The sequence below is a fragment of the Megalops cyprinoides genome, chromosome 11 (genome assembly GCF_013368585.1).
Source record: "Megalops cyprinoides isolate fMegCyp1 chromosome 11, fMegCyp1.pri, whole genome shotgun sequence".
NCBI lineage: Eukaryota > Metazoa > Chordata > Actinopteri > Elopiformes > Megalopidae > Megalops > Megalops cyprinoides.
The window spans coordinates 6,121,030-6,143,049 of NC_050593.1; the positions used below are offsets into that span (position 1 = coordinate 6,121,030).

The 22,020-nt window shown below is 47.6% G+C and overlaps 1 protein-coding gene across 1 annotated transcript in view; it reads left to right on the forward strand.

The window, feature by feature from the left end:
* tmeff2a (transmembrane protein with EGF-like and two follistatin-like domains 2a) overlaps nucleotides 1-22,020 on the forward strand; it is a 72,401-nt gene that overhangs the window by 27,402 nt on the left and 22,979 nt on the right. The window contains exon 4 of the mRNA XM_036539921.1: nucleotides 9,715-9,741. Coding sequence (XP_036395814.1) covers nucleotides 9,715-9,741 — 27 coding nt within the window. The remainder of the gene's footprint in view (nucleotides 1-9,714; nucleotides 9,742-22,020) is intronic.

Here is a 22,020-nt window from a genome sequence, read left to right on the forward strand (position 1 = left end):
TGATAGCGCTGGTGATTCTTCATTAGTGAGTGAGCGAGATCCTCACCTTTCCGAGGCTCAGGTCATGCACTGCAGGCTGTTGAAGTGTCAGAATGTCATTAATGCTTCATGTTCCCTCCATCGGATGGTGTTTTTGGTCTTGCCCATCTTTTTGAGTTTTGCAGTCTTATTTGATGAGTGAGAAATATATGTTGTGGGTGTGGGTGATAAGTATTTGCTTCTCAGGTATTGAGAGTGAGGGTGTACTCACCCAAGGCGATCTGTACCGTGCCTGAGCACGTTTGACCCCCAAAGTCCAGTTTGTTTGACTAGTGTGATCGCTCCGTACCGTGCCCAGGCACAGTACACTGAACCATGCCCGGACCCGCTTGAAGAGGTGAGCTTGGGCATGGTTCAGTTGGACTCAGGCACAGTACGCATCTAGTGTGATCGCTAACCGTGCCTGAGCACGGAACTCGAACATGACGTCAACGATGCGACTGTCCCATTTAACAAATATATCCATTATAGCAAAGTTAGCTGGAAATCTGTTAGTAATGCCCAATAATAATAGATCCTTTAAACCATCATTTGATTAGATAGCTGACTTCCTTAAATATAATAAGCAGGCTACCTCCAAAATGATCTTTGATTGGTTAGTTAGATCTATACCTAAAAATAACTCTGTGGATCCCCACATTAGCTTGATTACTAGCGAGCAAAATAAAACTAACCATACTTTACGTGACGATATAAGCATTGCTGTTGTCAGGGGCTTAGTCAGAGTATCACAAATGAAGCAGCCAACCTGTTTAAGTAGCTAGTCTTCAACAATTGTTCAGATTGGTAGCCAGCTAATGTTAGATCCCCAGGCAGATAGCATCGATTATGCAACGCAGCGTTTTTCAGTTAATCATGCTGCACGTATAAGAACGCTTTTACGGAGGCAGCTGACATGGAGGGAGGAATTTGAAGCTTTACAGTTCACATTCATCAATAAGGTGAGAACCAGACCTGCTAATAACCCAAATATTCTCGAATGAATTGAAAAGTGTAATATCCAAGTAGTAACAGAAGATGTTTGTTGTTGTAATGATGACAGTAGCACACACACAAGTAGTAGCCTTAACTGGTTAACATTGGGTAACATTATTGTGATGAGGCTACTGTAATCTGACACAAATCTGACACAAAATATTGGTCTGTCCCTTAGCATAATGACTAAAACGTCAGCTGCCTCTTTAAAAATCTTCTTATACATGCAGCACAATTAACTGAAAATTGCTGTGTTGCATAATCGATAAATCTATAAGGCATGTGAGAGGGCCGTGTGTCACCGCGCCCAAAACGACTCCAAATAAGCCACAAAGTAAGTACAATCATGAACTCCATTGTGCTGTGCGAGAGCGCTTTTCTTCAACACAAAAAGTCACATCGTGATGACATAAGCATGCTCGGGCCCGTTAAGCGCAATGTGAGCGCAGGCCAGCGGGGGAGTGGGGAGGGGGGACAATCGTGCTCGGGCACAGTACAAGGCAACCGGGCCTAGTATGAGTACGCCCTTATTCATTCTCATCATTCATAACAGCATCCCCAAGAATAAAACAGCTTTTGAATATGAAACAAAGAAATAGGAGAGGGTTGTGCATATTCATGAGGGAATGAAGGAGTGTTCGGGGCAGACTACACATGAGACATTTTTGTGCTCCTTTCCTGGATTTGTTATCTCACAAATGGGGAGGGGGTATACACCAACAGGAAGGCAGGATTCAAACAGCAGGTGTCGGGTTGCAGGGGTCACTCCAGCTGGCCGGTAACCTCTGCTGTGATGCGTTCAGACTGCAAAGCTTCAGTCCTGCAGCAAAAGATGAACACTGGGCCAGTGTGTACGAGCACTGTTATTCCTCAGACGAACAGAGCGCACGATGCCGATTACCATAGGCCTGGCAAATGCCAGGGCTGTGGGTTAGAAGCCTGGGGGGTAGGGGGCAGAGCTGTGGTATCCAGGACCATGGTGCGTTTAATTAAACCAGAGCTCCATAAACTATGCTTGACGCTCAAGTGTAAACATTCTGCCTGAGGATGGTACAGGGAGCATCTATAAAAGATGTCATAATGGTGTGTTATAATGGAATGGCCTCAATACGGTGCCATTTGAAACAGATGCCACCACCTCGGGTCACACTTAAGCTGCAATAATGTCGTCCCCGTCGCAAGTGAGGCCTGCCGATCGACCCCCCCCCCCCCAACCCCTCCCAGCTGTACTTATCCGTCGGGCTTCATTAAGAACCTTTAACGGTGAAATCTAAGCGGGGAGTGATCTCCGCCGGGCCCGATTATAGAGAGTGAAGCTATCAGCACAGTTCTCGTAGGAAGGATCTCCCAGGCCCTGCCTGTTGCAGGGGGAATGGGAGGCAAAAGCTAATTTAGCAAAACCATAGAGAAGAAAACAAAACGAGCACTCATGTGCTGCGACGGGGTGGGTGGAGGGGGGTTATGACACCCCGACGATGACAGCTTGACAGCTGTTTGCCTGACCCCACCCCCACGCCCTCTCCCTTACTGTTAGCCATGCGGTTTATTGCCTCATCACCAGCATGTGTAGGCTAGGAAAATGTGTTTAAATTGGTTTTCCAACCACGAAGGAAGTTGCAATCACACAGTAATGGGAACATCAGAAACCGCAAAGTTTGTGTGTTGTTTTCCTTATTATACCCCCCCCCCCCCAGTCTCTATCCAATCTGATCCCACGCTGTGTTCTTACTCTTTCGCACACGCTCTGCACCCTGTTACTGTTTCCCACACCCGTGCGCACACTCCCCTCTCTCCATCTCCCTCTTACACACACTCAGACACACACTCGCTCCCCACTCCCTCTGTCCTTTTCGCTCTCCTTCTCTCTCAAAGTCAAAATCAAATATGGTTTATTGGCATGACCACACAGAGCGATTTTCTCATAAATATGACAAAGCTATAATAGACTGATGTTAAGGTCTTTAGAAGTTGCTGATTATTAGAACAGGATGTTCACTTTAGCAGTCAAGATGTGCTTGACTGCTAAAGTGGCGTAGCATCATTACAGAGGTCGACAGGAATCTGGTAGCAGTCCCACGGCCTTTGACTGCAAACCTTCACCTGCCTCCACCCTCAGCAAACTTTTTGTTCTCCACCTCCAACATTTCATGTCTCTACTTAGATAATAGAGTGATTCTCCACTGTTTATTGGAAGAGGCACTGGCAGCAGGATCTATCCTGACAACATCCTAGACGCAGATGAGGCATCCTTCTCAACAGTCTCCACAAATTCAATAAGGATTTGGTATGGGTTAGAGGTAGGGGTAGGGGTTAGATATAGGAGTATGTTTGGGGTTTTGTCAAGGGAAAGGGGAATGGCTTGGGTTAGGATAGAGGTATGCATTGTGTTTTGTTGAGGGGTAGGATTTGAGTTAATGGCACAGTTTTAGTTAGGGTTAGGGGTAGGTTAGGGTATTTTGGGTAGGATTAGGGCTAAAGGTATGATTTTGGTTAGGGGTAGGATTTGGGTTTGGGTTTGGGTTAAAGTTAGAGGTAGAGGTAATATTTTATATAAAGTGAGGGGTGCATTTGTTTGGATTAGGGTCGTATTTAGAGGCATATGTAATATCCATGTCAAAGTTTGCTGTGAAGCAGGCTGCTTTGTCTGTCTGCAGCCTGAATTTGGAAGGGTCTCATTTGGTAAAATAAAAATCACAAAAAAGATTACCTAACTAACCACTGGGGGCAGTACCTCGGCTTACTCAATCTAGACTACACTTCTTTATAGCACGGTGTTTTCATCGCTGGATAGAGGTACAGCACTGTAACCCTTCTGTGTGGAGACTGATAGGCCATCATGTCCATAATCCTTTCTCCTTACCCATTTCTCATTTTCCACAACCCATCACCCCACTCTCTTGCTCTTCCTGAATAAACTCCAAGACATCCAGCATCAGAGAGAATGAAGCGTTCACCCCTGACAGAATTAAAATCACATCTCATCGATTAGGACATGAACTGACATGAATTAAATTTCATTCATGGAAAGCAGTGAATGAGGCTGCCAGCGACACCAGCCTATGAACCGGAAGAGTCGGTTGCCTCTCACGTGTGCCACAGGTTAAGATGTGGGGCGGCTGTTCTCCTGCTGGATGGCTGACGGGTGCGTGTCAACTGAAACGTTGTCTCGAGTTGATTTCACACTTGTGGATGCTGCATGGACTTGAAGGGAAGGGAGAAAATCAATCCGAGGCTATGTGTGATTATTATTACCTTTAAATTGCATGGCAGACATGCTAGACTAGGATAGCTTGCATGGGAGGCACTGAGTCAATTCAGTTTTATTAAGCCGCTGGAAGGGACAACAGCAAGTCTCCCACCCAGGAATCAGTGCTGATAGTGGTAGCTATACAGTGTCTGACAGAGTGACACAATGCAGTCAGGAAAGGATCAGAGTTCAGTATGGAAATTAAATGCAAAGATGAAACTGTGTTGTTTTCTGTGTTGGTGGATTCTCCCCCATCAGTTTTGATTCATTCACCTGTCTACAATTTGACAGGTTAAGAGTTTTCCCCAAATTTTTCTTTTCTACTGTCACTGAAGCCCATACAGAGTTTGAATTCATTAATTAATTCAAATCATTGTTTAACACAAAATTTGTACTAAAATAAAGTCAGCTTCCAGTCAAGTTCTTTGCTCCGGAGTGCAACCGCAGCGCACCACCTGGGACTCAAACTAGCAACCTTGCGGTTCTAGGGCCAGTTCCTAAATGATGATGCCTTCCTTCTCATCTCCGATTGGCTGGTGCCTGCCCCTGCCTGCCCCGTGTCTGTTTAACAGAGCAAACATGTCTGACAGCAGTGAGACAGGAAGCGAGCTGCTTCTCAGCGCATCATGCAGAGAAAAGCCAAAAGGTTCCCGCCAGCTTGTCTCTGCACAGAGGCAGCAAACAGAGCCAGGAAGCTGTTCCTCCTGAGATCGCCAGCCAGGCCGTCAGAGCGAATGTTTACTCATGCGGGAACCCGCCCCCTCTCACACAGGCAGCCTAACAGGCCCTGTGTGATAGGGTAGCCCGTGTTCCTCTTCCCCTTCCCCGGCCATGGTGCAGTTAGTCCTCGGGAGCATGCATTTCTTCAGGCCATGTAAAGGCATCACTTTTCGCGTGGGGCACGCAGGCAGAATGAATTTCAGGCTTTAATGCATTGAACATTATGCTGTTTGTTGTGTTTTTTCTCACGGAAATGGGTTAGAATTCTCCAAACACTTGTGTATGTTTAAATCAAGCTCTGCCTAAAGGCCTGGCTAACTTATGCGGAGGAGTGGTTGTTTAGGCTCTGCTGCTCTACCCTTAAGCAACAAACTTAACCTGAATGAATGTGGCTAATAGCCAGCTGTGCACACGGAATTATGTAAAGTAGACTGCATAGGTCAACAAGCGTAAGTAACATTAAACTGCTACGAATAATAATTATGACAATAATAAATAGTAAAATTAGTAAAATGTGTTAATAATAATTGTACTTTAATGGAACAGCTCTACAATGTCCCAGCTGCATTGTGGGATTGCAGAAAATAGATACCTGAGCTGCAGGTTGCAAGTTGGCCTTGCCTGCTCATTTACAGTTGGATTTATCATGTTTACTCTCTGATCCTGGTGTATACACCTTGGTTTGTTAGAAACTCTTGAGCAGGGCTCTTGAGTACCACCTGAGATGGAAACTCATCAGAACACCATGGTAGCATTTTGGCGCCTTCTTACCCTGCACACTGTCCTGTTTCCTTCCTGAAACCGGAGTAATTTACTGTTCAGAGTGCAAGGTGCCCCGGATGAGAACGGGGCTAAATCAAATGAATGAGGCACGTGATCTGAAGGGTCTTCTAAAATTAGACATCTAGAACAGGAACACCCCCCCACCACACACACAGACACACACTCACACACTCTCACAGAGCTTGGTAGATTATCTTCAGAAATGAAGTACTACCCTCTGGGCCAAAAAGATGGCAGCTGTGACATGTTCATGTCTTAATTATCTGCCGTTGCCAAACAAGTTGGGGAGAGGACGGCCCATCCTTGAGAGGTGCCTCCGGGCTGCGCAAATCCAAGGGGGACAGGACAGCGAGTCAGGAGTGCGCGGGGCAGCAGCGGGGACGCAGAACACCGCCAGGGCCCATCCATCATCGGCGCCGGCATGCCTAGGGCCCCCGTCCATCAATCAAGCAGGGCCCCTCCCACACGTGCACCCACGCACACAGACATGGTGAGGGAGGACGGGCCGACCATCGGGGGTGATAAATCAGCGGGGCTGTCAGGACAGGACGGGGTGGTGGAGGCGGAATCGGGGAAGGGGTGCAATCATTAAACCAATTCATCACAAGACCGGACCATCTCCGGGGGCACGCATCGCACTGATAAACGGCCGGGCAAGCAGACGCAGACGGATAATTCGGCCAATTATGGAGATGGACGGTGGGAGGTGCCGGTGACGTGACTCATTGGGGTGGGGGGGGGTTTAAAGTGACTGTGAATTCACAGCGCCTCCAGTCTCTGTCCCCTCGCGCATCCTCTGGGAGTCGCGTCTCAACGAGGACAAGGACAAGGACGGGAAGGAGAGTAACAGCATGGGGACGCTAACCCAATTCATCACTTTATAATCCTGTAATAATCACTCATATCAGTGCACTGTCGGCATCAGCTTTAAAACTGCAGGCGAATGACAGCTGAGAACGCGGGAGAGGGGGAGGGGAAGACGCTGTGGCTGAAACGGTGCCATCACCCAATATCAAACCAGCAGCCGATCAATCGCTGACCTCGTTGAATTGGAGTTTCCTGTCAGACCCAGATATGAGGATCCTTGGCTCAGAGATTGATGGGACCTGAGCACCAGAAAATGGTGCCACCATGCCACTCGCCCACCGCCCCCCGCCCCCCGCCCCCCGCCCCCCTCCTCCCGGTGACGAATGACGGCGCCGTCGTGGTGGCAGATTTGATAAAGCGGCCGCGGAACTCGGCACTCTCTGTCAGAGGGTCACAGGTTCAACTCCCGGCCGGGACATTTGTGCCGCGCCCTTGAGTGATGTGCCTTCACCCGCACGGCCTGGCTGAAAGCCATCCTCGTAAGCCAGCAGGGGAAACACGAGGGCTTTGCTCCTGTGAAAAATGGCACCCCAAAAAGTATTGCGTTTAGAGCGAGGAGATGTAGAATGTGTTTTCGGCACTATGGGCTGGGGCCAGCGGTTTTCTCCGGATAATCTTTCTTCCCAGAGTTCCCCTCTCTCTCCTGTCTCTCTCCCCTCTCTTCTCTCTGGGCCCAGGTGAAGCAGGACACAGGGAGGTTAATAACTTCGCTTCTTGCCGCCTCTTGTTCGCTACCCCCCCCCCCCCCCCCATCCCCCCCGTCTTCACAAGCAGCTCTGGGGGCAGTGGTCCGTGGCAAACTGCTCTCCGGCTGAGAGGGGCAGGGGGGCCGCAGGGTCGCTTGAGGACACATGATTGACGGTTCCTCCCTCATTCTCGCCAGTCTGTGATGGGGCCTCTGTCACTCTAGCACTGTAGGGCCAACGCCTAACTGGGTCACTGCATCCTGTTAACACACGGAGCCAGGCCAAGACATCTAATTGGCTCACTTCTGAACCACGATGAACCATAATGAACCACGTTGCTGGATCGCAGTCTTTTGTTCCAGCTAGCATTTTGCTACTTAACAGCACCAATAACTTCAAGTGTTTTTCAGTTCATTTGAGAATTGCCCTGTTGGACTACCAGTCAGGGAAACTCAAGACACAACAGATGTTTTTGAATTACTGCTTTTATTACTAGTATTATTACTTTTATTTTACATTTACATTTATTCATTTGGCAGACGCTTTTATCCAAAGCGACTTACATAGGTTACAGTTCTTTACAAGGTTATCCATTTATACAGCTGGATATTTACTGAGGCAGTTGTGGGTTAAGTACCTTGCCCAAGGGTACAGCAGCAGTGACCCAGTGGGGATCGAACCGGCAACCTTTCGGTTACGAGTCCTGCTCCTTAACCACTATGCTACATTGCTGCCCACTTATCAGTCATTTATCAGTCATTTTTAATTGTATAATAATACAGAATTAGTAGGCTCATTAGCTTTGTAGGTTAGTGGGTTTATAATGTTATACAGGGTTTGTAGGCCTTGTATTTTTTATTTACATATCAAACACCTACTTTGTATTGGCATGACATACATCACTTCAACCTGCTGGCAGCCAATCCTTTTCCTACTAGCACTGCACCCAAAAGCATTTCTTGTCACATTGTTCTGAATGAAGTTTGTGTGTGTATAACTATTGTAATATATGTGTCTGTTTGGGGTTATTGTGTCTGTCTGTCTTCATCCATTTGCAAACACTAGAATGTTAATTGCTATCCTTCAAAAGAAAGATTCCGATGGAATGGCAGTGAAGCACAGGCTTCAGCATGCTTGGCTGGACTGAATGTTAACAGTCAAGACATCCTTGTTTACAAGGTCAGCTTCTGGAACAGTGGAACATTTCCCGTTCTGTTCCCATTTTGCACCTCCCATTAGAAATACATGTACGGTAAATGACATTGTGATACCTTGGGGTTTAGCTACTTTGAAAAATGAATGAATTAATGGAAAAAATGTGTAAACTCTGTGTGCATTTCACTTTGGTGCCAGTAAGGCTTCATCAAAGCAGAAAGAAGCTGTTCTGTGTTAATAAATCTAGACATAAGTATACTATAGCCATACATGATATAACTGTAGATAAATGCATAGATATTAAAAAAGATAAAAACACAGGACATGTTGCATGTTACATGCCGTGACGCTGTGAGCGAGCAGAATGGGTTAAGGTGAGGCATCTCCTCGCGGTTGCTGACATTCCTTCCTGCAGTTTCACTTAAACTCATTTCCTCCGGCGCTCAGAGTCGACAGGATGAAACGTCCTTGCGCCCCCTCCGCCCCCCCGCAGCATCCAAACGGAGCGTAGCCCCGGCACAGAGGTCTGACTCCTGCAAACTCATTACGGAGCGCGCTCAGCGTGGGAGATGTACAAGGGCGCGTAATGGCACCGCTGGCCCGTGTAAAAGCACAGCGCCTTCTCATTGTCACCCTGTGATGGGACCCAGGGGAAGGGCACAGGGAGATGAGGGGGGCGGGGGGGGGTCGTTGATTGTTTTTGTCTTATCTCACTGGCTTTAAACTGTGGAACAGGAAATATGTTGGGGTTGCCTGTTCTGGTCTGCCTCTGGCGACAGCAGGCAGCATTTGGTTGCATCTTAGGGAGGATGTCCAAAGCCAATCTTGTGGCTTTTCAAAACTGCTGTATGCTGGTCAAGATATGGACTAGTGTACACATATATGCATACACACACACACACACACACACACACACAGGCATACACATACATTCTTTCACACACACACATGTACACACTCTCACACACACACACACACACACACACACACACACACACACACACACACACAAACGCACACACACACACACACGCACACACACTCCCTCTCTCACACACACAAACGCACACACACACACACACACACACACACACACACACACACACACTGGTTTGATCACAGCCATCTTTTCTTCCTCTCATGCCAGTCTCATTTGTCCCTCTTGTCTCTGTGTCACTGTCACTCTCTCAGACTGGCAGGTGTACCTGGTCCTCATCAAAGTCTGTTTATTCTGTCTTGCAGATGCGGGGTCTGGCTCGGGGGACGACGGTAAGATTGCTTTATTCATGGCCTGCTTTTCAATGCCTTTGCACACTGTGTCCGTCCCTCTTCGTTCCCCCAGTCCCATCTCCTCTGATGAAGAAGGAAAACGCAATTTCTCCTTGGAGAAGGAGATAATTACACTTTCCCTTTGTTACCATTTCAGATTTCTGAAAGCCATGTCTGCACTTCCCTTTGTTGCAAACAAATCTCATTTCTGAACGTGTCATTTCTCTGAGCGCTGGGATCACTCCGTTTTAATGCCAGAGCCATTGTGAGACTCGCAGCTCCTCTCAGAATAGGCTGAGAGCTGATTTGTTTTCAGACACATGTGTGGCTGTGCTAATTGCAGCTTTGAGTGTCTTAACTGTTTTGCTTTTTCTTTCAGACTTGCAGAGAGAAGTGGGAGGGGGGGTGGGGTGCATGTTTTAGGGAACGGATGGGAGACAAAGGAACGGCAACCTGAGCAGAGCAGGGCGAAAGAGGGATGAAAGTGGGGGAAACAAACACTCTGAAAAATGACGGAGAGGTGCAGAATATCTGGGAGAAGTAGTGAGAATGGAGGATGGGTAAAAGTAACGGGGTGGTGGGGGGGAACAGCAGTGCGGGAAGAAAGATTTCGAGATAAAGGCGACTGAAATAGACGCCGCCCAGGGAACGGCAGGGATGGCGGCCCATGGGACGAGGTGCTTTCGGGGGGTGGGGGAAGGAGGAAAGATAAGAAACACGAGGAAGGCCCAGAGCGATGGAGGGAGAGATATACGCGACAAGAGAGGGAGGCAGCAGACGGAGATAAGAGAGAGGGGGGAGGGGCAGAGGAGAGGAAGATAGAGGAAGCGACAGAGGTGATAAGGAGGGAGAGATAGCAGAGGAGGAAAGGAAGATGGGGAGATAGCTGAGACGGAAGGAAGGCAGAAGAGGAGATGGTGAGGGAGATGATGGAAGAGTATGGGAAGAAGACGAAGTTATAAAAGTTCAGAAGAAGCCCGCAATGCACCTGTGACAAAATCAGCTTTATTTCAGTGGGGATACTTATGCACTGATGCATGCAAATTGATATTGATGCGTTGTTGATGTGGCATTGAATACACATCCAAGGCACACAGCAGTATGTGACTGTGTTGACTTGAAATGACCTTGGTGATGCTGATTGGGGGACCAGATGTCTGTCCCCTGGATTTGGGGCCCAAACTGGTCTAACCAGACCTGAACTTTTGTCCTCATGCTCGCTGAAGGAGGTCAGAGTCAGGACACAACCACCATTTATTTTACTCATATTTTGGTCTGAAGTTTAAAGGACCTCCGCCAGCAAGCAGTCACAGCGTTGCTTGAACCGACTCATTAAGACTGCACCTCCTGTTCAGCCACTGTTTGAGCGATCAATTAGCGCCATTTAGCAGCTGATGAGCACTCATTAGCAGCTAATTCATCAGTTATTTGTTGATTGATGAGTTGAATTAAATGATGAAAAGAGAGGAACAGAAGCCGGGAGACTGTGCAGCCCTCGAGGGCTGCAGTCGCCCGTGCATGGAGTGTCTGGCACCTGATGTGAACAAGGGCAGGCCTCATTCAAGGAGTTCACTGCTGAGTTACATCTGCAGAGGCCCTTGATGGCAGCCATGCCCTCTAGTGGCCAAATTCAGCTTAATCACCAAATAAGACCAGGCCTGAACAGCGTTCAGATAGGAGACCTGCACTGAGAATGATATTGCATGCGGGCTGAGCTGGAATGTTGCACTCTTCCATCAGAAGTAAAACTGTGCAATGCTGGGGACACTGTATCTGGATGGAGGTCCCTCCCTAGAGGGAGATCCCAACAGTCAAGCAGCGACATGGCTCCTAGTGGGTTGAGTCTCAAGGTGAACTCAGGACATGGTGGAGAGCTTCTGGAGAAGCGCCAATTTTGTATTCCATGTTTATAGTGTTGTTAAAATACATGAAGACAGAGATGCTGCGGTCTGAAATGAATGACAAAGGTGTTTTTTGACAAAGCCAGAGAGACGCATTGAGAAACAATTAAGAGCATTAATGCAGTGTGTGTGGGCTAGCTTTGGTAGAGTGGCCAGCACCTAATCGACTGGGGCTGGGTGATCCCTAACAATTCATAGTTGTTAACAAATGGCCTCAAATTCCAAAAGACATGGACATTCGCCAAAGCAACTTTTATTGGGTTGCACCTCCAAAGTTACCTGTTTTTTGTTGAACTCTTGTTCTCTACCTTCTCTACAGATCTCACCAGCGTAGGTTTCTACATACTGTGTTTCTGTATATGGAACCTGACCATAATGGTCTGGAGCTCATGACAGGAGTTGTGCACCCAGGCCTCCCCACCCTTTTGCTACCTTTTTTGGCCAGAGGATAAGGTGATGATGACTGAAACTACAAAAAAATTCCCTGTGTCTCCCTCCTTATCTCTCTTTCTTTCTGCTCCTTGCTCAGTTGCCACAGTGTTACCATGGTTAAGGAAACAGGAAGATCTTATTTCCTAATTTTCACAAAAAAGAGAAATAACAAGGAGGGATACGGGATCACTCAAAAGTGCTAAATAGTGCTAACATGACACACACTCTCTTTTTGATTTTCAGTCACAGAGGAAGAAAAAAATGCACATTTGGGCGCCAAGTCATGTAAAGTGGCACATGGCCATTTGTGCTTCATTACAGAACTTTATATTACTAGTGTCCGTTGGACACGTAGGGGTCCTTCACAATTTCAAAACTTCCTCCACAGTTTCCTACCATCCACAAAATACATTTAAACATGTAGAGGGTCACAGTAATAGAGAGAGCAGATATGTGTGGGCAAGATGGCCTGGGGCGTACCTGAGTAATTTGGATGTCTGAACACATACCTGTCCTACCACAGTCATCAAGTGCCTTTCATGAACACACAGAGAAGCACTCAAACAGGTTTCAGCAGTGATGGCTAACCTTAAAAATCCCCTCCAGAATCTCACCAGCATGGACTGGACCCTGTGAGTCTATGTAAAAGGACGAGACCATTACAATCTGAAGCTCACAACAGCAGGTCTACAAGCCTGTACCCACCCCTGTTTGATTTGTTGTTCAGCTTTGAGCACTACGGACGGGCTAGGAGTGACACTACAAGCGAAATGTAGTGTCTCTCTCTCTTTCTGACCCCTCCGCTGTCCTAATTTGATCACCAACAAGTCCAGAGTTTAGGAAACTGGAAAATCTAATCTCCCAGTTTTCACAAAAAAATGATAAGAGCTGGTGTCACATCAGTCAGAGCAGCTAAACCCGGAGACACTAACACAATGCAGACCAACAGCCTCTTCCTGTTGAGGATTTTTCCAGTCACAGAATAAAAAAGTGCGTTTTTGAACATCGTCATTTTTCCCAGAGGAGTAGGAGGACAGGGTGACTGGAGAACTGGGTGCAGCGTGACCTCTAACCTCGGCAGAGCATGTCCACTATCAGACAAGCTTGATGCCCGGTCACAGATTTGAAGAAATCCAAAATGCATCTAGAGGCTGCCACCTTTCAATCTGTCAAGGTTGATCACCATGTGGGTGTGTGCATGTGTGTGTGTGTGGGGTGGGGGTCTCCAAAGGAGAGACACTGTGGCAAGAAATAAGAGAGAGATGGAGAAAGTGTGTTTGTGTGTGTTTGTGTGTGTGTGTGTGTTTGTGTGTGCACATGTGTGTGTGTGTGTGTATGTGTGTGTGTGTGTGCATGTGTATATGCATGTGTGTGTGCGTGTGTGTGTGTGTGCGTGTGTGCAAACAAGGCCACGGAAATGGCTTGTTGCTGTTAATGAAAATATGCCCTCATATACAGCTGAACAGCAGCAGAAAGTACTGTCTCCTGCCTTGCACATCGCATCCTGTTTTTGACCTACAGAAAACTTCCCTCATTCACCACACAGTATAAAAAATAACAGAGATTTGTATCATTGAAATGAGAAAAATTAAAAACAGAACCCTCTCCTTGTGAAGTCGATCTGCTCAACCCCCTCTGGCGATGGGACACTGCATGGGGACATTGGAGGGTTATTACAGGAATGGGCGTCACTGTTGCATTGTGGGAGAAAAAAAAGAGAGGGAGGAAGAGGAAACACAAGTGGAGACAGAGTAATTTTATTTCGGTGTTTGCTTGTCATGTCCTCTCCCTGGCGTGTCGGATTCCCTGGGAATTATTAATATTACAATAGCGGGTGCTGATAAAATGTAAATCTCCAATAAACACGAAGGGATTGGAGCCCAATGAAAGGAACGGGAAGTGGACCAGCTCCTCGGGGGCGGCAGGGGTGGTGGGGGTGGGGGTGCGGGGATAAGCCGTAGGTAGAACACAAAAGAACTTTCTGATTTACAAGCGTTCACCCTAGGTGAACTTAAGGGAAAAAAAAGGCATCGCAGAGAGATGGGAAGTAATACGCATGGGGGCGGGGCGGGGGCGGTGTGATTCGCAGCATGAAAGACAGCCCATAATTGCGGGATTACGTCGGGATTAGAGCGGCTGGAAAGCCACACGAAATTCTGATGCCCGGGGCGCGATGGCGGCTCTGAGTTTAGCAGGGGGTTGGGCGACAGGAGCATGAACAGAGGGGAGCAAGAGAAAGGGGAGTGATGTAGGAAATGGGTCTGCCTGCCATCCTGAATGCACCGCTGACATGGTTGTAAAGGAAGCATAAGATGGTTCACCCTGCCACTCAAACCAGGTCTGCCTACATACAGACTCCTATTTTTCAAAGAAAACTGAATAAGTTTGTACAGGATCAATACTTACGCCACTGTAGAGTATCCAAAAAAGCTTGCTCTGCATCTTCTTGGCACAAATTAAGCTGACACAAACCACACTGTATCCAAACATGCTTTGTTGTAGTATAATTTAACAAATTTGATATCTGTTATAGTAGCATACGATGCCGTGTCTTACTGAAGTTCCCTCATGCTCTTGCCTCTTTCCTATTACTTGTAATGGTAATGGTATTGGATTCCCATATCTTCAGACAGAGGCTTGACTTCTTTTGGTGAACTCCTACAGCACAGAACGATACCTCAGGGGCTTGTGGTACAGAGCAAACGTAAACCCAGTGTTTCATCAATATCCAGGTTATCCAGTGTGAATGGGAGCATAAAAGGTCACAGCTGTGTATCTGCCAGGGGGTAGGAACAAGACAGATGTACAAGGTAAATTCTGTATGTTATGAAGCCGGAAAGTTCAAATAAGAAACTGCTTTTCTTGTTCTCTCTCCTTGTTCTCTGCAGAGGCAATACTGCAGGCATTTTGTGAATTTTTTCTGCTTGGACAGTTATGAACAAGTTGATGGCAATTGCACTAAATTAATAGATTGGACAGAACAATGTCTTTGCATTGTGTGTTTGCATTGTGTTTTGGACAGCATTCCATGACAATCTCATTATAAATGGGTGTCAGATGCAATTACACTGTTGTGATTGATTAGATTTTTAGATGTAATCAATCAATTATTAATAATCATTACAAATTCACTGCAATGATTGATTAAATAAGTAATTTAATAGCTGATTGATTGATTGATAAAAGTCTTTTTAATGAATTGATTAAGTGTCACATTTGCATGTGGTGTGGAGTGAGAGACTGAGTCACTGATGAATTGGGTGAAGGACAGTCCCTCCAAAGCAGCTTCTTTAACTAGAGCAGTCAGAGAATTTCTTTTTAATGTCATACAGTGTTTCAATATCTGTTATGATGGAACCGATGTGTGGAAATGCACGTCACGTCGGGCTCTGTGCGTCAGCACGAATGGACAATTACAGCTGGAGAGGAGAAGAAAGACACAAAGAAAGCGAGGGGGGAGGGGGGAGTAGGGCGGGGCTGTGGCGAGGACGCTTCGGAAAGACGCCGCTTTGATCAGGCCACGTGCGCGAGTGAGGGGAAGAGGGGAAACAGGAGATGATATGGAATCAGGTCAAACACAAGCACGACACGAGTCGCCAGCGATATTCTGCTGGCCATGTGCACGCAGGGTGGGGCTCTGTGAGGCATTCCTGCTTGAAGCCGGGGCGAGGGTTAGCAAGCATCTGTCTGTGCAACTGCTCAGACCAGGGAATAACTTAGGAGGCCAGGAAAAGAGGATGACACTCAAGTAAACCTGGAATACCTCTAGGGCATGTGAGGAGAGGTGCAGCCTCTCTCCATGTCTTTTGGCGCTTTGGGACACTGGTTGTCTAAAATGTTCTTCTGACCTTCAAGGTGGAAGGAAAGGGGATGAAATATTGTGGGGATGAAAAATTGTAGTTTGTTTTGGCAGGGAATGAAGGACAGTGACACTTGGTGTCTCCTACAGTGGGAGTTGGTTGGGGCAAATCTCATATGCCAAGGGGGACTAAATCAGGCTCTACGAGTCCTACAGCCCAGGCCCAGGGTTCGATTCCGAGCTATGCCATTCACTAACAATGACCCAGAATCCTTAGCGACAGAGCAATTGTAGGTTGGGTTTCATCAGCCATTCATCTCACTAGTTCATTCATCTCACTGCTGCAGTGCCCTCTCACACTTTGCGACATTCCTGAAAGTTTCCCCAGTGACTCTAGCACCCTCCCCAACAGCCCTAACATGATAATTCATTTATGATCATTATGACATTGCACGCCCACGCCAGAGCTGCGTGTCCACGCCACAGCTGCGTGTCCACGCCACAGCTGCGTCCACGCCACAGCTGCGTGTCCACGCCACAGCTGCACATGGCTCCAACCTCAGAGGCATGTCTGTAGATGGGTGCATGAGCACTGAATGGACTTCTGCACCTAGCATGGTAGAAATCACCACCCAGCATGATTATCAATGTAATCAAACCCAGAAGAAATCTCAATGAGCAGAGCATGTGCTCTTCCTGAATGTATCCCACTACATGCGGGAGGAATGGCCATGTCAATTCAATCGAGGACACTCAGCCGCTGAACATCAATGGTGACCGGTGAGCTAGGAGCAAGGGAGCCAGGAGAGCTCACCTCTGTCTGATAATCCCCCTGCACAGGTACCAAGTAAACCCGCTCAACTAAGGGGTAACCCACCAATGGCTAATTCCTTTTTTACATGCTTGCACCAGACATGAATGCTCTGCACTTGTGCACTTCGAATCAAATCATTTTAGTTCTCTGCAAAAACCAAAGGATGAAGAACTAATCTGCAATCTATTTGTCATGATTAAAATGAAGATGGAGTGCGCAGTGGTTTTGCCACCATGGTGGACATAGTTAAGTGAAATGGAATCATCTGCTGATTCTGACAAACTGGCACATATTTCAATCAGGTTGAAGAACTTGAATGGAGGGATTCTGTGCATCCCCTCCTGCCCTCTGTGTAACTCGCAGTCAGACACTGGTAAACACAGGATGCCAGGGTGCAAGGGATCGGGGTGTGACACACTGACCATGATAGGACCAGGTTTGCAGGCAGGCATAACGCGCGGAGATGGAGACTTCAGACTGGCGTTTTCGTTCTGTCTGTGCAGTCTAAGATGATCTTTTTGTTGCGGTTCTTGTCTGCAGTGGTGTTGCAGTGCTGTTTTCTGACTAAACCAAGCTGGCTGCGCTTGCTGTTTAACCCGATCCAAAGTTTCCCCATGCATTAAAAATAAATAAGTAAATACAGAAATACTAAAGTGCTCTCTTGAAAATGATTCCCTTCCGCCTCAAACGAATGTAAACATAACCCTCCGTTTGCCAGGCTGCTCGCATCCCATAATCCTCAAAGTCAGATTCGCATCCCCACAGTGGGTGTGAACCTCTCCCTTACACAGCCTGCAGAAAGCAGAGCTTTATTAGGCAGGCATGGATCAGCACGAGGGGGGCTGGTGGTGGATTTTCTTCCCCTTCATTCCTGCCTCTCTTTCAAACAGAACCAAACAGACACTCTTTCAGTGAGCCTGCGATTGTGAGGGTGCTCTCAGCTGCTCGCAGTGGGAAGCTAAGCCCCACACCTACTCCTGTAGAGCAGGCCTGATGAATGAGGTAGCTATGCTCATGCAGTGGACAGGGTTTTGTGGGGGGCTGAGTGGGGGTTGGGTTTGTTCTCCATCCATATGGCTGTCTGTGCCCACCTGCAGACTCTGCTCTGGTTTTACAGAGTGACCTCTGACTCATGTCACATGATGAGGGACATTGCCCCTATGCATGAGCTGTGGTTTTCTGAGGACATGCTGCACTCCTGCAGGTTAACCAGCAGAGCAAGGCCTCCGCTCACAGGAAAGGCTGCTCTCAGGATGTTACCCGCCGTTTAAGCCCCATTCACCCCAGCTGGGGGAGAGGGAGGCATAATCCGGTCAAAGCCAGGGAAATTGAAGTTTTAGGTCTTAATTCTTCCCACAAATCCGCTCAAAGAGGGGTGACCCGGTTCGGGCCGGTTTCGCTTCGCCTTTTTGGTTTACAGGTTTTTCGACCATCCCAACTCTCATTTCTGAGAAGCGCTGGCACCCTGGAGTTCAGCTACATGGATTTTTTGCTCTGAGGGGAGGGGGCCTATCACATCCTGTCAGAAAGAGCCATGAAGAAGAGCTCTCAGATCTGAAAGCCAGCAGCTCGTTCTGAAGATGTTTAAAGGCCTGCCCTTTAACCGCATGAGGTGTTTGTAGTTTAGCATGTGCCATGATACAGGACAAATAACATAGTTTCCAAATTTTTAACATATCATCAATTTATGCAGCAGGATATTTACTGTAGCAGGTCATGCGGAGTGCTGTTTTTTTTTTTTTTTTTTGCTTGTGTTGTTCTCTACCTCACTTCTAAGTTGCTTTGGATAAAATGTATGTAAAATGTAAATGTAAATGCTTTCCACAGTAGTAGTGACTTTGTTGGGTTTGTGCTTGGTGAATAATTTGAACAGGAGCCCTTATATGAACAAACTTGCCAGCTCATGCAGGAGCTATAGCATAAGGCTACCCCATTTGGGGTGCACTGACATTCACTGTGGTTTGCAGTAGCTTTACACGGCTTTAGTAGGGGCATGACTGTAGTAGGGGTGTTACTGGGTAGTACCAGCATGGCTGTGTAATCAGGGTGTTTTTTTACTGTGCTATGCTGTGCTGTGTTTTTACTGTGCTATGCAGCGTGTGCCATGTGGAGAGGTCCAGCTCTCTGAGCCTTCCTGATACCAACCCAAGTCATTAGCAGTGAACTGATACAATTCTCTGGCATGATTTCCTGTTCCCTTTCTCCCCATCCATCTCTCTCTCCCTCTGCTTCAGTCTCTCTCTCTTTCATTCTCTCTTAGTAGCAGTACTCAATCCTGTGCTAAGTGGGCTCCTCCTGAAGAAAAATTGATCAATAAGACACTGCGCCTAAGTAGTTTTGGGGCTGGTAAACAAAAATACATTCGTCTGGGCCCCCAAGAGTCCAATTTGTATTCGGGACTGTTTGTGCGGTCTGCTGTTTTGTGAGCGACTGAGCAATTCAGGAAGAAAAGAGCCACCAGAGCAAAGTGGCAGGAGCATTCTGACGCCGACATTAGCGTTAGTGTGTGTCTATTTTAGCCGACTGGGCTCATCTTTCTCTGAAGTTCTCCCATTTGCAGGCAGCGGACGCGCCCGTGCTGGGAGTAATTCTACTCTGTAACTAATGCAGAAAGCCGATCCTGCGCAACATTACTTTCAGCACCGCAGATAAAGCCAGCTGCGGCGGACAGGCCCAGGCACTCAGAGTTATTTTAGACTGACAGGGGAAAAAACACACACGCTAATCACGTTATTGTATTAGAGCAAAGGAAAGATTTGATCGGCTCTGAAATGCCATTTAAGCCGTTTATTTCTCTGTTCTCTGTGCTGTCGTCAGTGCTGTTGTGTCACGGGGTAGGGATGCGTCATTCATGCCGATTACTGCTGCCTGAGGAGAGATGCAGAATTAGCCATCAGGCCGCTAGCAGGATGATTTGGCTTAATGCTGCCGTCGTGTTCACTTTGGCCAAGGAATTTCTGAGCTCTTTAATGAGAGAGCCTGGCAGTAAAAGCCAGCATCTTAGTTCTCCGAGGTGTGGATGGAGAAGCAAGTGTGGGGAGGGGTGGGGGCTGTCAGGGTGCAGTCAGGGCATGTTGGGTGTGGTCAAAGTGGGATTTTGACCATCCATTTCCATCAGCCTTGGCCTCACCTCGGCCTTCAGCAGCAGCAGGGAGCCCCCAGCATGCGATTTGATTGGCACATGCAATCAATTGGTCCCCTGCCAGGAGGGCACAGCAGTTCTCTTGATGCAGGACCCCTCACTAACGAGACCGCCTCTGGCCCCTGCTGTCAGGAGCTGAAAGCAGAGCAGGGGGTGGGGGGCGGAGGGGTGATAATGGGAGCAGTTCTGGTGCTGAGTGCACTCCAGGGTGCCGGTCCTGTCCTCACGGGAACAATCGTCTACCCCACCATCTGACCCTGCTCATCAGCGGGGAGCCTTGCCCGCGTTTCCACCTGCAGCCTTTTTCCTCAACCCCTTAATTGGTCCCCACCTCTTAGCGCAAAGAATGCAGAGTTCCCTTCTTCTCACTTTCAACCATACGTAATGAACCACTGGTGTGAAGGCAACAGGCGGTATCCCAGCATGCCTCACCTCAAAACCTGTGAGGCGTAGGGCCAATCACATATTCACATGTCACTGGCCATCAGAAGTTATGGTCAGACCTGGTCAGATACCGCCGTGCTGCACCGTACTCCACAAGGAGCCAGCAGATACCGTCACCACAAATGTTCTCAGCCATCCCCCCCAATCGTGGAGAGGTCAGCACATCTGACTCAAATGGCAGGGTTCATCACAGGCCACACCTGGTGCAATCTGATGGGTCAGACAAGCAGAGCAGGGTGTTAATTAACTTCCAGCAGGAGGGCGGCATCTCGACTGCCTGTCCCTGGAGCATGATCACGGGGCCTCTCAGCCCAGAGCAGACTGCACTGGCAAAGTGTTGCAAGGCAGTTATAGAACTGGGCACATACCCAGAACGGTATTGGTCCAATTCCCAGGCGGGGCGCTGCCATTGTGGACGGTGTGCTTAAGGCAAAACTCCAGCTGTGCTAATGGCTAACAAGTACAAATGCAAACCATGTAGGTCAGTCAGGGTGAAGCTAAATAGATCATGTCAGAGAAGTAAAAAGCGAGAGGTTGGATTACCTGTTGTGAAGAACAGGTAAGGTGCAGGCAAGGTAAGAGCGGTGCATTTCTCCACATCCTGACCCAGCGTGCTTGCCAGGGATCAGGTTTGCCTTTTTAATCCAGGCCATGCATAGCAGTGCATTATTTATTAGTCATTTGCTTAACACATGCCCTTAAAACAGGCGTACAACCAGGGTGGGGCCGCGCCTGTGCCCGTTGAGCCCGTTTCCGGGATGACGTGAGGAAAGTTGCATCGCACTCCCCCTGCAGGTGTTTGCCTCCTGCCTGCCAGGGGATTGCTGCTATAATGCTTGAAGTTTGGAGAAGCAAAGCAGAGGGTAATATACCGTGCTAAACTGTGCGTTATCTGTTACACTCAGAAGGCCAAGTCCTGGCAAAGTTTGTGTCCCAAACTTTTGAACCATAAAAGTGATGCTGGAATGCAATTGCAGGTTGAAGGACTAATGCTGAATGGGTCCCACCCACTGGAGCAACATAGCAATGGAGATGAAGTCTGCCGTGTACTAAAGGTTATGTCACTACCTGAAATGTAAGAGTAGGACAGAGGTATTTCTCCCTTGGTGTCTCTCTGTCTTATGCATTGTTTCCTCATTTGAGGGAAAGATCTGATTTCCATGGCTAGACAGTGGAATGAGTGGATAAGTGGGTTCTTGTTATTGTGATTAGCGACTGATAGCCAGAGGTCTCTTGGTCCCACATCTTTTGAGTGTCTGCTGTTGTTTGTAAAGTTCTCTGTAGCGCTGTGGTTTAGACCTTTGGAGGTTGGCTAATTCTGGATGGTTCAACTGTTGCTGTCTCACTATGCAACCTATCTGATGGAGGTCTGTGGTCGTCTCCCTCCAATCATCCCTTCCTCACACAATACAGTGTTCTGTTCTTCTTCAGTGCTGTTTTTGTTCATTCTGGACAGTGGCTTGGCCTGTCTCTCCCACCATGTCCTTTTCGGCACATTCTTAATGTGTGTGCATCTGTGAGAGATATTTTAAGGACCAAAATGCAACAACAGGCAAAATTTCTCTTGAGTCATTCATCTTTGATCAGTCACAGCCGTTAGGATTAAATCCATGATATTACAAACTAATGGAATCAAAATAAGCAAGTGTGAATAAATAAGCATGAGAACAATTTTTTTTTGCATGTTTGTGTGCTTTACACAACCATTGTATTTATTCAGACTTCATCTTAAAACCCTGCATGAAGG